At 49.6% G+C, this 15,523-nt stretch overlaps 1 protein-coding gene across 6 annotated transcripts in view; it reads left to right on the forward strand.

The window, feature by feature from the left end:
* CUX2 (cut like homeobox 2) overlaps positions 1–15,523 on the forward strand; it is a 351,667-nt gene that overhangs the window by 319,889 nt on the left and 16,255 nt on the right. For all 6 annotated transcript variants that reach the window (XM_075568157.1, XM_075568155.1, XM_075568153.1 and 3 more), the window contains 2 exons: positions 7,552–8,315; positions 9,752–9,911. In XM_075568157.1, the coding sequence (XP_075424272.1) occupies positions 7,552–8,315; positions 9,752–9,911 (924 nt within the window). The remainder of the gene's footprint in view (positions 1–7,551; positions 8,316–9,751; positions 9,912–15,523) is intronic.

Consider the following 15,523-nt stretch of genomic DNA (forward strand, 5'->3'; position numbering starts at 1 on the left):
CTATATTCCCCTCTCCTACTATATTCCCCGCTCTCCTACTATATTCCCCGCTCTCCTGCTATATTCCCCGCTCTCCTACTATATTCCCCTCTCCTACTATATTCCCCTCTCCTACTATATTCCCCGCTCTCCTGCTATATTCCCCGCTCTCCTACTATATTCCCTGCTCTCCTACTATATTCCCTGCTCTCCTGCTATATTCCCCGCTCTCCTGCTATATTCCCCGCTCTCCTACTATATTCCCCGCTCTCCTACTATATTCCCTGCTCTCCTACTATATTCCCTGCTCTCCTGCTATATTCCCCGCTCTCCTGCTATATTCCCCGCTCTCCTGCTATATTCCCCGCTCTCCTGCTATATTCCCCGCTCTCCTACTATATTCCCCTCTCCTACTATATTCCCCGCTCTCCTGCTATATTCCCTGCTCTCCTACTATATTCCCCGCTCTCCTACTATATTCCCCTCTCCTACTATATTCCCCGCTCTCCTGCTATATTCCCCGCTCTCCTACTATATTCCCTGCTCTCCTACTATATTCCCCGCTCTCCTACTATATTCCCCTCTCCTACTATATTCCCTGCTCTCCTGCTATATTCCCCGCTCTCCTGCTATATTCCCCGCTCTCCTGCTATATTCCCTGCTCTCCTGCTATATTCCCCACTCTCCTACTATATTCCCCGCTCTCCTGCTATATTCCCCTCTCCTACTATATTCCCTGCTCTCCTGCTATATTCCCCGCTCTCCTGCTATATTCCCCGCTCTCCTGCTATATTCCCCGCTCTCCTACTATATTCCCTGCTCTCCTGCTATATTCCCCGCTCTCCTGCTATATTCCCCGCTCTCCTGCTATATTCCCCGCTCTCCTACTATATTCCCCGCTCTCCTGCTATATTCCCCGCTCTCCTGCTATATTCCCCGCTCTCCTACTATATTCCCCTCTCCTACTATATTCCCTGCTCTCCTGCTATATTCCCCGCTCTCCTGCTATATTCCCTGCTCTCCTGCTATATTCCCCTCTCCTACTATATTCCCCGCTCTCCTGCTATATTCCCCGCTCTCCTGCTATATTCCCCGCTCTCCTGCTATATTCCCTGCTCTCCTGCTATATTCCCCTCTCCTACTATATTCCCCGCTCTCCTGCTATATTCCCCGCTCTCCTACTATATTCCCTGCTCTCCTGCTATATTCCCCGCTCTCCTGCTATATTCCCCGCTCTCCTGCTATATTCCCTGCTCTCCTGCTATATTCCCCTCTCCTACTATATTCCCTGCTCTCCTGCTATATTCCCCGCTCTCCTACTATATTCCCCGCTCTCCTGCTATATTCCCCGCTCTCCTACTGTATTCCCTGCTCTCCTGCTATATTCCCCGCTCTCCTGCTATATTCCCCGCTCTCCTGCTATATTCCCTGCTCTCCTGCTATATTCCCCTCTCCTACTATATTCCCTGCTCTCCTGCTATATTCCCCGCTCTCCTACTATATTCCCCGCTCTCCTGCTATATTCCCCGCTCTCCTACTGTATTCCCCGCTCTCCTGCTATATTCCCCGCTCTCCTGCTATATTCCCCTCTCCTACTATATTCCCCGCTCTCCTGCTATATTCCCCTCTCCTACTATATTCCCTGCTCTCCTGCTATATTCCCCTCTCCTACTATATTCCCCGCTCTCCTGCTATATTCCCCTCTCCTACTATATTCCCCGCTCTCCTGCTATATTCCCCTCTCCTACTATATTCCCTGCTCTCCTGCTATATTCCCCGCTCTCCTGCTATATTCCCCGCTCTCCTGCTATATTCCCCGCTCTCCTACTATATTCCCCGCTCTCCTGCTATATTCCCCGCTCTCCTACTATATTCCCCTCTCCTACTATATTCCCTGCTCTCCTGCTATATTCCCCGCTCTCCTGCTATATTCCCCGCTCTCCTGCTATATTCCCTGCTCTCCTGCTATATTCCCCTCTCCTACTATATTCCCTGCTCTCCTGCTATATTCCCCTCTCCTACTATATTCCCTGCTCTCCTGCTATATTCCCCTCTCCTACTATATTCCCCGCTCTCCTGCTATATTCCCTGCTCTCCTGCTATATTCCCCGCTCTCCTACTATATTCCCCGCTCTCCTACTATATTCCCCGCTCTCCTGCTATATTCCCCGCTCTCCTGCTATATTCCCCGCTCTCCTACTATATTCCCTGCTCTCCTGCTATATTCCCCACTCTCCTACTATATTCCCCGCTCTCCTGCTATATTCCCCTCTCCTACTATATTCCCTGCTCTCCTGCTATATTCCCCGCTCTCCTGCTATATTCCCCGCTCTCCTGCTATATTCCCTGCTCTCCTGCTATATTCCCCGCTCTCCTACTATATTCCCCGCTCTCCTGCTATATTCCCCGCTCTCCTGCTATATTCCCCGCTCTCCTACTATATTCCCCACTCTCCTACTATATTCCCCGCTCTCCTACTATATTCCCCGCTCTCCTGCTATATTCCCCGCTCTCCTGCTATATTCCCCGCTCTCCTACTATATTCCCTGCTCTCCTACTATATTCCCCGCTCTCCTGCTATATTCCCCGCTCTCCTGCTATATTCCCCGCTCTCCTACTATATTCCCCTCTCCTACTATATTCCCCGCTCTCCTGCTATATTCCCCGCTCTCCTACTATATTCCCTGCTCTCCTGCTATATTCCCTGCTCTCCTGCTATATTCCCCGCTCTCCTGCTATATTCCCCGCTCTCCTGCTATATTCCCCGCTCTCCTGCTATATTCCCCGCTCTCCTGCTATATTCCCCGCTCTCCTACTATATTCCCCGCTCTCCTGCTATATTCCCCGCTCTCCTGCTATATTCCCCGCTCTCCTGCTATATTCCCCGCTCTCCTGCTATATTCCCCGCTCTCCTGCTATATTCCCTGTTCTCCTGCTATATTCCCCGCTCTCCTGCTATATTCCCCGCTCTCCTACTATATTCCCCGCTCTCCTGCTATATTCCCCGCTCTCCTACTATATTCCCCGCTCTCCTGCTATATTCCCCGCTCTCCTGCTATATTCCCCGCTCTCCTGCTATATTCCCCGCTCTCCTGCTATATTCCCCGCTCTCCTGCTATATTCCCCGCTCTCCTGCTATATTCCCCGCTCTCCTGCTATATTCCCTGTTCTCCTGCTATATTCCCCGCTCTCCTGCTATATTCCCCGCTCTCCTGCTATATTCCCCGCTCTCCTACTATATTCCCCGCTCTCCTGCTATATTCCCCGCTCTCCTGCTATATTCCCCGCTCTCCTACTATATTCCCTGTTCTCCTGCTATATTCCCCGCTCTCCTACTATATTCCCTGTTCTCCTGCTATATTCCCCGCTCTCCTGCTATATTCCCCGCTCTCCTGCTATATTCCCCGCTCTCCTGCTATATTCCCCGCTCTCCTGCTATATTCCCCTCTCCTACTATATTCCCCGCTCTCCTACTATATTCCCCGCTCTCCTGCTATATTCCCCGCTCTCCTGCTATATTCCCCGCTCTCCTGCTATATTCCCCGCTCTCCTGCTATATTCCCCGCTCTCCTACTATATTCCCCGCTCTCCTGCTATATTCCCCGCTCTCCTGCTATATTCCCCGCTCTCCTACTTTATTCCCCGCTCTCCTACTATATTCCCCGCTCTCCTGCTATATTCCCCGCTCTCCTACTATATTCCCCGCTCTCCTGCTATATTCCCCGCTCTCCTGCTATATTCCCCGCTCTCCTGCTATATTCCCCGCTCTCCTACTATATTCCCCGCTCTCCTACTATATTCCCCGCTCTCCTACTATATTCCCCGCTCTCCTGCTATATTCCCCTCTCCTACTATATTCCCCGCTCTCCTGCTATATTCCCTGCTCTCCTGCTATATTCCCTGCTCTCCTGCTATATTCCCTGCTCTCCTGCTATATTCCCCGCTCTCCTACTATATTCCCCGCTCTCCTACTATATTCCCCTCTCCTACTATATTCCCCGCTCTCCTACTATATTCCCCGCTCTCCTGCTATATTCCCCGCTCTCCTACTATATTCCCCGCTCTCCTACTATATTCCCCGCTCTCCTGCTATATTCCCTGCTCTCCTACTATATTCCCCGCTCTCCTGCTATATTCCCTGCTCTCCTGCTATATTCCCCTCTCCTACTATATTCCCCGCTCTCCTGCTATATTCCCCGCTCTCCTACTATATTCCCTGCTCTCCTGCTATATTCCCCACTCTCCTACTATATTCCCCGCTCTCCTGCTATATTCCCCGCTCTCCTACTATATTCCCCTCTCCTACTATATTCCCCTCTCCTACTATATTCCCTGCTCTCCTGCTATATTCCCCGCTCTCCTGCTATATTCCCCGCTCTCCTACTATATTCCCTGCTCTCCTACTATATTCCCCGCTCTCCTGCTATATTCCCCTCTCCTACTATATTCCCCGCTCTCCTACTATATTCCCTGCTCTCCTGCTATATTCCCCGCTCTCCTACTATATTCCCTGCTCTCCTGCTATATTCCCCGCTCTCCTGCTATATTCCCCGCTCTCCTACTATATTCCCTGCTCTCCTACTATATTCCCTGCTCTCCTACTATATTCCCCGCTCTCCTGCTATATTCCCCTCTCCTACTATATTCCCCGCTCTCCTGCTATATTCCCCTCTCCTACTATATTCCCTGCTCTCCTGCTATATTCCCCGCTCTCCTACTATATTCCCCGCTCTCCTACTATATTCCCCGCTCTCCTGCTATATTCCCCGCTCTCCTACTATATTCCCCGCTCTCCTGCTATATTCCACGCTCTCCTACTATATTCCCCGCTCTCCTGCTATATTCCCCGCTCTCCTACTATATTCCCTGCTCTCCTGCTATATTCCCCGCTCTCCTACTATATTCCCTGCTCTCCTCCTATATTCCCCGCTCTCCTGCTATATTCCCCGCTCTCCTGCTATATTCCACGCTCTCCTACTATATTCCCCGCTCTCCTGCTATATTCCCCGCTCTCCTACTATATTCCCTGCTCTCCTCCTATATTCCCCGCTCTCCTACATGTTAATCTTGGCAATTTAGTCACCACATCGTGTCATTTATTTTCATGGCCAAGCAGGTGCCAGCGCTTTATAATGAAGTTGTTAATAAAGATGGAATCTGCCAAATAGGTAAATATAAAATTGCCCGGCTCTCAGGTTTTTCTAAGCAGCGGGCACCTAGATATTTCTCTAAGGGCCCCATAGATTAATTGGGCCGGATAAGTTCTCTGTATAAATCATTGGGCTTGCACTTCTGATTGTAACTGCAATTCTTGTGTTGTATACAGTACATATTCCCTTACATATTAGGAATTAACCCTTTGGTCCATTACTTTTAACATGTGACTGATGTGCTGAGGCGAAATGTAACCAAGAATTAACTGTTCGTGGCTGTCTGTAAATTGTAGTTTCACATCTCGTCATTATTGATCCTTCTGGTAAAGCCCAGAAAAGCTTTCCGAGATCTTATCATATCTCCATTGTACATTTCAAACAACTAAAATGTATGTTGATATATTGGTGAAACTCTAAAAGTATATATATCTTCAGGATCCGACCGTACCAACAACATGCCATTGATATATCTGGCCCAACTAAAGAAATTGACCTTATTTATTATATATATATATAATAATTATATATTATATATTAATATATTATTCTATATTATATATAATATTATATATATGGACCAGATATATTGTGCTTCAAAAAATCCTACATATAGATTTGCTAAATTAATTGCACAGGCTTCCCCTATAGCTGCTCCGTTTTTCTCCATAAATTATTTTGTATCAAATCTATAAAAAAAAAATGAGTAAGCTGAAATTCTAATATCCCAACAAGGAAGGCAGAAGGTGGACAATCTATTCGATCCTTCCGTATTTCCTGCATAACTTCTAATCCTCTGCCATGTGGCATATTAGTGTATAAATGCCTCTATATCCAGGGTACATAAAAATGTCATTGAAATAGCAGAAATAGTTTGTAGTGTGACGAATCTCTAACATATCCTGGTCATTTTTGTAGTCTAAAGTATAATAAAAATTGGTCAATAAACCATGAAAAAGCTTTTAAAATAGATCCAATAACTGCAATTATACGTGTTCAATACAAAACAGTAGTGTAAAATACTGGTGTTTATAGAAACACCTACAATTAGTTCCTTAGCAAACTTTGTTGATATTCAACTATGGCCTAATGCTTTGTGTACCAAATCTGACATCTTATTTTGTATTTATGCTGTAGGGTCTTTTGGAAGAGAATTATAAGATTCTAAATCTGTAATTTGCCTAGTGCATTCTTCAACAAAATCACTTTTATTCAAGATCACTAACACTCCTCCTCTATCAGCGTTTAAAAAATAATAGTCCACTTCCTCTAGATTATCTAAAATAGTGCGTTCTTTGAGTAAGAAGATCTCTTCTTGCCACAGCCTGTATATTGGGTGTACGTCACGGACTTTACGAGAGAAGAATTAGCGAACACCAGTTAGCTATTAGAAATCGTTCAACGTTTTGTAAGTACAGACAGACAAAAAGAAAACCCAATGGCCGGACATTCCCATACAGCCGGACATTCCCATACAGCGGGACATTCCCATACAGCGGGACATTCCCATACAGCCGGACATTCCCATACAGCCGGACATTCCCATACAGCCGGACATTCCCATACAGCCGGACATTCCCATACAGCCGGACATTCCCATACAGCGGGACATTCCCATACAGCCGGACATTCCCATACAGCCGGACATTCCCATACAGCCGGACATTCCCATACAGCCGGACATTCCCATACAGCGGGACATTCCCATACAGCGGGACATTCCCATACAGCGGGACATTCCCATACAGCGGGACATTCCCATACAGCGGGACATTCCCATACAGCCGGACATTCCCATACAGCCGGACATTCCCATACAGCCGGACATTCCCATACAGCCGGACATTCCCATACAGCCGGACATTCCCATACAGCCGGACATTCCCATACAGCCGGACATTCCCATACAGCCGGACATTCCCATACAGCGGGACATTCCCATACAGCGGGACATTCCCATACAGCGGGACATTCCCATACAGCGGGACATTCCCATACAGCAGGACATTCCCATACAGCAGGACATTCGTCGCCATATAGGCTCAAATTTGTAGCACTAGAAAAGGTTGTTAAGAGGCGACTACAAAGAGAGATAGATTGGATGCAAGAATGTGCAGCATTTAGTAGATATGGTCTTAATAGAGAATTCCCCCAGATACTGTTTTCTTTAGTCTAGTAATTGTCACCAAGTGAGAGGGAGCCGCCATTTTTATGTTCATCTGTTAGGAATAAAATACACAACTTAACATGTCCGTGGGCAGGGGGACAAAATATAGAGTTGGAAAATAGCTTCCGTGTTGTACAGCACGGTCAAGAAGAAATCTTTCATTAATAAACCTGACACTTTAATCCTAACACCGTTTTGAAGTGACTTTGGTCCTTAGTGGGACAGCACCTGTAACAGCCACTGTCTTTTACGCAGGTGAAACAAAGGGCCCGACTACTCCTTTATCTTCATCAAACATCAGCAACAGCTCGGAGGACGCAATTAAAAGCATCCTGGAGCAGGCCAGAAGAGAGATGCAGGCTCAGCAGCAGGCACTTCTAGAGATCGAGTCTCCGAGCGGCCACCGGTCAATTCTAACACCTCCCATCCTCACGTCCTCCACACACAATCCAGCGCAGATCTACATCAAGCAGGAGGAAGGCGCGTTGTTAACCGGCACAAGCAGCAGCTCCACGCAGACTCCGTTGAGCGTGCTGTCTCCTGTGGCTTTTGTACAGAGCATAATACGCAAAGTGAAGACAGAAATAGGTGATGCTGGATCGTACTTTGACCAGCACTGGGCATCAGAAAGGAGCCTCCTAAACCGCCCCTTCACCTCTGTGTCCCCATCGCTGTCGTCCTCTTCTTCGAGTTACTCCAGTATGACCAATGGAAGACCTTGGCAACGAGGCGATAACGGCGAGACCGTCCCCAACGAGGAGGATATAACGATCACGGAAGAAGCACACAAACCATTGGAGGTGAAGACGGAAGGTGGGAGCCCGGACGAGCAGAACGTCAGTCGTCTTTCTTACTACCCTGCGTATATCACGAGGAATCTCAAGCCCACGGTCCCCCCTCTAACTCCAGAACAGTACGAGTTGTACATGTACCGAGAAGTGGACACCTTGGAACTTACCAGGCAGGTCAAGGAGAAGCTGGCAAAGAACGGGATCTGCCAGAGGATCTTTGGAGAAAAGGTATTGCACCCGCGCGCTCTGTGGTCCATAATGCCTTTATTCCATAAATACACATAAAGGGAGGCGTGTGTGATTGTCATAGGCAAGTCAAACTTTCCTAAATGCACTGTTAACGACATTTTACTGCAACATGCCTTTCTAATGTTTTTCTGATCATACACAACTGTTAACATTTACTATTTTTGTTGTGTGCCTTAACATGAAATTGTAAATCTGAACTCTGAGGTTGCCCGCAAACATCGCCCGTTCCCTTTTCTATGCAGAGACAATCGGGCCGTTGGGTGGTTTTTGATTGCTGAAGCATTTACTTGCTTGGAAATGTAACGTGCTTTATAATGGTATCTGTATACACGGTGTCTGTATACACGGTGTCTGTATACACGGTGTCTGTATACACGGTGTCTGTATACACGGTGTCTGTATACACTATCTGTATACACTGTATCTGTATACACTGTGTCGGTATACACTGTATCTGTATACACTGTATCTGTATACACTGTATCTGTATACACTGTATCTGTATACACTGTATCTGTATACACTGTATCTGTATACACGGTGTCTGTATACACGGTGTCTGTATACACGGTGTCTGTATACACGGTGTCTGTATACACGGTGTCTGTATACACGGTGTCTGTATACACGGTGTCTGTATACACGGTGTCTGTATACACGGTGTCTGTATACACGGTGTCTGTATACACGGTGTCTGTATACACGGTGTCTGTATACACGGTGTCTGTATACACGGTGTCTGTATACACTGTGTCTGTATACACTGTGTCTGTATACACTGTGTCTGTATACACTGTGTCTGTATACACTGTGTCTGTATACACTGTGTCTGTATACACGGTGTCTGTATACACGGTGTCTGTATACACTCTGACACCGGGTTAACTAAAAACATTGATTGCAGCCCCACTCCCAACCCCTTCTTCCCCAGTGTGTCTATTCCCAATATCTCTTTCCTGAAGGAGGGGGCACAGGAAGGCGTTGGTGCATTGAAGCTGCGGTCACTACGATTTAGGGCTTAAAACACTACTGCAGTGTCACGGACTAGATTATTGCTTTAAACGGGACCATAACACAGCCCGGTGTTATAGTCCTGGGCATCTCTTCAATAAGATAATACTTAGCTGTGTAGGTTTCCACTTTTTTAGCAATGGTCACTGGTAATTGTCATTGATGATAAGACAGTGAATACACAAGCATTGTAATAATCCTACGTACACTCACCTGTTACATTCTGTGGGCACGTCCCAGTGACATCGCCATTACTGACTGGCTTGTAGTCAGACCTGGTTGGTCTCCAAAGAGGCTTTCCGAAGACTCCCTTTCCCAAGCTCTAAAATGTAATCCATTTAGAAATGGGTAAGAGAGAAACAAACTGAGAATGTGTTTTATACAGTGTACTTTCCTTCGTTTAGGTCCTTGGTTTATCTCAAGGCAGCGTAAGTGACATGCTCTCCAGACCCAAACCTTGGAGTAAGCTGACCCAGAAAGGTCGCGAGCCTTTCATTCGCATGCAGCTATGGCTGACTGATCAACTTGGGCAAGGGCTTATCCAGCAACCCGTCCTATCCCAAGGTATGGATATTAGGACTTTGATTTGTTAATATAGCACTGTGGCGGACTGGCCTTTTAGATGGGGTCAGTGAGGAGTCCACACAGTAGTTTGTCTTCAAATAAAAGTCCTTTATTTCCCAGACTGGGAAAACTGTCTACAACACACTTGGTCAGCAGTTTAAAAGGTCAACCTACGCAGCATACACCTGCCCACAGATCAAACTGTCCTTACTTTTTAGACTGGGTTAGAGTCCCAGCTATTCCCGGGCAATCCCTCTGGGAACTGACGCCCGGCTTTCTTACAGGCTTAGAAAACGTTATCTTTGGTGCTGGATGTGAGTCCCAGCTGTTCCCAGGCAATCCTTTCTGGCAACTGCAGCCCGCTTCCCAGCAGACTGGGGACCCGCTTCCCAGCAGACTGGGGACCCTGCTTCCTTGCAGGCTGGGAGAACACTGAGGCAGGGAGGCTGCTGTGTCTTATAGACCCTTCTTCCAATCAAGAGTTAATTAAACACCCTATCAGACCTGAAAGCCAGGGTGTGGTCTCCTATACCTGACACAGTGAGGGAGTTTAACGTCTTAACTCCTTTTCCTCTTATATACTCCCTCACAAGCACCTACACATTTGTACATACAGTAGAGGAGCTATGGAAAGTACAGAGATGAGCAGTAACTAGTGTATGAAGTCTTAGTTGGTCAAAGGAACTGGTACTGTTTTCAAATGACAGAAAGTAGAATTACTGTACTATGAGCTCTGTGGGCTCATTGGCAATTTTTGTCGTTTGTAAAAAATGTATATAATTTAGGGGTATTTAATAGAATATTTTTGCGTTTAAGTAATTGGGGAGGGATTAAATGCACCGAGGGGTAGAGCAGTGTAAAGATTTGAAGGAGAGTCAGAAATGCTGTATTTGATGCAATAATATGTGGGAAGCCAGCTTAAAGATTTCAGTAGGGTGAAGCAGAGCCCGAGGTTGATATATATTGTTTCTTATATAGCAGTGCCGTGTATACAGTGCTTTACATGCCTGTCCCGAAGGGCTTGCAATCTAATGTTTGCCTGGAGCACTGGGAGGTAAAGAGACTAGCCGAAGGTCACAGGTAACAGACACGGGGATTCAAAATAGGTTCATCCACTTAGAGGCCGTGACACAGCCGATGTGGGTGACAAGGTGAGCAGCAGAGATCAGAATAGATGGCAGAGGATAAGGTTGGGAGGCAGAGGATAAGGTTGGGAGGCAGAGGATAAGGTCGGGAGGCAGAGGATAAGGTTGGGAGGCAGAGGATAAGGTTGGGAGGCAGAGGATAAGGTTGGGAGGCAGAGGATAAGGTTGGGAGGCAGAGGATAAGGTCGGGAGGCAGAGGATAAGGTCGGGAGGCAGAGGATAAGGTTGGGAGGCAGAGGATAAGGCTGGGAGGCAGAGGATAAGGTTGGGAGGCAGAGGATAAGGTCGGGAGGCAGAGGATAAGGTCGGGAGGCAGAGGATAAGGTTGGGACGCAGAGGATAAGGTTGGGAGGCAGAGGATAAGGTCGGGACGCAGAGGATAAGGTTGGGACGCAGAGGATAAGGTTGGGACGCAGAGGATAAGGTTGGGAGGCAGAGGATAAGGTTGAGACGCAGAGGATAAGGTTGGGAGGCAGAGGATAAGGTTGGGACGCAGAGGATAAGGTTGGGAGGCAGAGGATAAGGTTGGGAGGCAGAGGATAAGGTCGGGAGGCAGAGGATAAGGTTGGGACGCAGAGGATAAGGTTGGGAGGCAGAGGATAAGGTTGGGAGGCAGAGGATAAGGTCGGGACGCAGAGGATAAGGTCGGGAGGCATAGGGTAAGGTCGGGAGGCAGAGGATAAGGTTGGGACGCAGAGGGTAAGGTCGGGACGCATAGGGTAAGGTCGGGAGGCAGAGGATAAGGTTGGGACGCAGAGGATAAGGTTGGGACGCAGAGGATAAGGTTGGGACGCAGAGGATAAGGTTGGGACGCAGAGGATAAGGTCGGGACGCAGAGGATAAGGTTGGGAGGCAGAGGATAAGGTTGGGAGGCAGAGGATAAGGTTGGGACGCAGAGGATAAGGTCGGGACGCAGAGGATAAGGTCGGGACGCAGAGGATAAGGTTGGGAGGCAGAGGATAAGGTTGGGAGGCAGAGGATAAGGTTGGGAGGCAGAGGATAAGGTTGGGACGCAGAGGATAAGGTTGGGAGGCAGAGGATAAGGTTGGGAGGCAGAGGATAAGGTTGGGAGGCAGAGGATAAGGTTGGGAGGCAGAGGATAAGGTCGGGAGGCAGAGGATAAGGTTGGGACGCAGAGGATAAGGTTGGGAGGCAGAGGATAAGGTTGGGAGGCAGAGGATAAGGTCGGGAGGCAGAGGATAAGGTCGGGAGGCAGAGGATAAGGTTGGGACGCAGAGGATAAGGTTGGGAGGCAGAGGATAAGGTTGGGAGGCAGAGGATAAGGTTGGGACGCAGAGGATAAGGTTGGGACGCAGAGGATAAGGTTGGGAGGCAGAGGATAAGGTTGGGAGGCAGAGGATAAGGTTGGGAGGCAGAGGATAAGGTCGGGAGGCAGAGGATAAGGTCGGGACGCAGAGGATAAGGTCGGGAGGCAGAGGATAAGGTTGGGAGGCAGAGGATAAGGTCGGGAGGCAGAGGATAAGGTTGGGAGGCAGAGGATAAGGTTGGGACGCAGAGGATAAGGTTGGGACGCAGAGGATAAGGTCGGGAGGCAGAGGATAAGGTTGGGAGGCAGAGGATAAGGTTGGGAGGCAGAGGATAAGGTTGGGAGGCAGAGGATAAGGTTGGGAGGCAGAGGATAAGGTTGGGAGGCAGAGGATAAGGTTGGGAGGCAGAGGATAAGGTCGGGAGGCAGAGGATAAGGTCGGGACGCAGAGGATAAGGTTGGGACGCAGAGGATAAGGTCGGGAGGCAGAGGATAAGGTCGGGACGCAGAGGATAAGGTCGGGAGGCAGAGGATAAGGTCGGGAGGCAGAGGATAAGGTTGGGAGGCAGAGGATAAGGTTGGGAGGCAGAGGATAAGGTTGGGACGCAGAGGATAAGGTTGGGAGGCAGAGGATAAGGTTGGGAGGCAGAGGATAAGGTTGGGACGCAGAGGATAAGGTTGGGAGGCAGAGGATAAGGTTGGGAGGCAGAGGATAAGGTTGGGAGGCAGAGGATAAGGTTGGGACGCAGAGGATAAGGTTGGGAGGCAGAGGATAAGGTTGGGACGCAGAGGATAAGGTCGGGAGGCAGAGGATAAGGTTGGGACGCAGAGGATAAGGTTGGGAGGCAGAGGATAAGGTTGGGACGCAGAGGATAAGGTTGGGACGCAGAGGATAAGGTTGGGAGGCAGAGGATAAGGTTGGGAGGCAGAGGATAAGGTTGGGAGGCAGAGGATAAGGTTGGGAGGCAGAGGATAAGGTCGGGACGCAGAGGATAAGGTCGGGAGGCAGAGGATAAGGTCGGGAGGCAGAGGATAAGGTTGGGAGGCAGAGGATAAGGTTGGGACGCAGAGGATAAGGTTGGGAGGCAGAGGATAAGGTTGGGACGCAGAGGATAAGGTTGGGAGGCAGAGGATAAGGTTGGGAGGCAGAGGATAAGGTTGGGAGGCAGAGGATAAGGTTGGGACGCAGAGGATAAGGTTGGGACGCAGAGGATAAGGTTGGGACGCAGAGGATAAGGTCGGGACGCAGAGGATAAGGTCGGGACGCAGAGGATAAGGTCGGGAGGCAGAGGATAAGGTTGGGAGGCAGAGGATAAGGTTGGGAGGCAGAGGATAAGGTTGGGAGGCAGAGGATAAGGTTGGGAGGCAGAGGATAAGGCTGGGAGGCAGAGGATAAGGTTGGGAGGCAGAGGATAAGGTTGGGAGGCAGAGGATAAGGTCGGGACGCAGAGGATAAGGTCGGGAGGCAGAGGATAAGGTTGGGAGGCAGAGGATAAGGTTGGGAGGCAGAGGATAAGGTTGGGAGGCAGAGGATAAGGTTGGGACGCAGAGGATAAGGTCGGGAGGCAGAGGATAAGGTTGGGAGGCAGAGGATAAGGTTGGGAGGCAGAGGATAAGGTTGGGAGGCAGAGGATAAGGTTGGGAGGCAGAGGATAAGGTTGGGAGGCAGAGGATAAGGTTGGGAGGCAGAGGATAAGGTTGGGAGGCAGAGGATAAGGTTGGGAGGCAGAGGATAAGGTTGGGAGGCAGAGGATAAGGTTGGGAGGCAGAGGATAAGGTTGGGAGGCAGAGGATAAGGTTGGGAGGCAGAGGATAAGGTTGGGAGGCAGAGGATAAGGTTGGGAGGCAGAGGATAAGGTTGGGAGGCAGAGGATAAGGTTGGGACGCAGAGGATAAGGTTGGGACGCAGAGGATAAGGTTGGGAGGCAGAGGATAAGGTTGGGAGGCAGAGGATAAGGTTGGGAGGCAGAGGATAAGGTTGGGAGGCAGAGGATAAGGTTGGGACGCAGAGGATAAGGTTGGGAGGCAGAGGATAAGGTCGGGAGGCAGAGGATAAGGCTGGGAGGCAGAGGATAAGGTTGGGAGGCAGAGGATAAGGTTGGGACGCAGAGGATAAGGTCGGGAGGCAGAGGATAAGGCTGGGAGGCAGAGGATAAGGTTGGGAGGCAGAGGATAAGGTTGGGAGGCAGAGGATAAGGTCGGGACGCAGAGGATAAGGTTGGGAGGCAGAGGATAAGGTTGGGAGGCAGAGGATAAGGTTGGGAGGCAGAGGATAAGGTTGGGACGCAGAGGATAAGGTTGGGACGCAGAGGATAAGGTTGGGACGCAGAGGATAAGGTTGGGAGGCAGAGGATAAGGTTGGGAGGCAGAGGATAAGGTTGGGACGCAGAGGATAAGGTTGGGAGGCAGAGGATAAGGTTGGGACGCAGAGGATAAGGTCGGGAGGCAGAGGATAAGGTCGGGAGGCAGAGGATAAGGTCGGGAGGCAGAGGATAAGGTCGGGAGGCAGAGGATAAGGTTGGGAGGCAGAGGATAAGGTTGGGAGGCAGAGGATAAGGTTGGGAGGCAGAGGATAAGGTTGGGAGGCAGAGGATAAGGTTGGGAGGCAGAGGATAAGGTTGGGAGGCAGAGGATAAGGTTGGGAGGCAGAGGATAAGGTTGGGAGGCAGAGGATAAGGTTGGGAGGCAGAGGATAAGGTTGGGAGGCAGAGGATAAGGTTGGGAGGCAGAGGATAAGGTTGGGAGGCAGAGGATAAGGTTGGGAGGCAGAGGATAAGGTTGGGACGCAGAGGATAAGGTTGGGACGCAGAGGATAAGGTTGGGAGGCAGAGGATAAGGTCGGGAGGCAGAGGATAAGGCTGGGAGGCAGAGGATAAGGTTGGGAGGCAGAGGATAAGGTTGGGAGGCAGAGGATAAGGTTGGGAGGCAGAGGATAAGGTTGGGAGGCAGAGGATAAGGTTGGGAGGCAGAGGATAAGGTTGGGAGGCAGAGGATAAGGTTGGGAGGCAGAGGATAAGGTTGGGAGGCAGAGGATAAGGTTGGGAGGCAGAGGATAAGGTTGGGACGCAGAGGATAAGGTTGGGACGCAGAGGATAAGGTTGGGAGGCAGAGGATAAGGTTGGGAGGCAGAGGATAAGGTTGGGACGCAGAGGATAAGGTTGGGACGCAGAGGATAAGGTTGGGAGGCAGAGGATAAGGTC

This window comes from Ascaphus truei, chromosome 13, assembly GCF_040206685.1.
Source record: "Ascaphus truei isolate aAscTru1 chromosome 13, aAscTru1.hap1, whole genome shotgun sequence".
Lineage (NCBI taxonomy): Eukaryota > Metazoa > Chordata > Amphibia > Anura > Ascaphidae > Ascaphus > Ascaphus truei.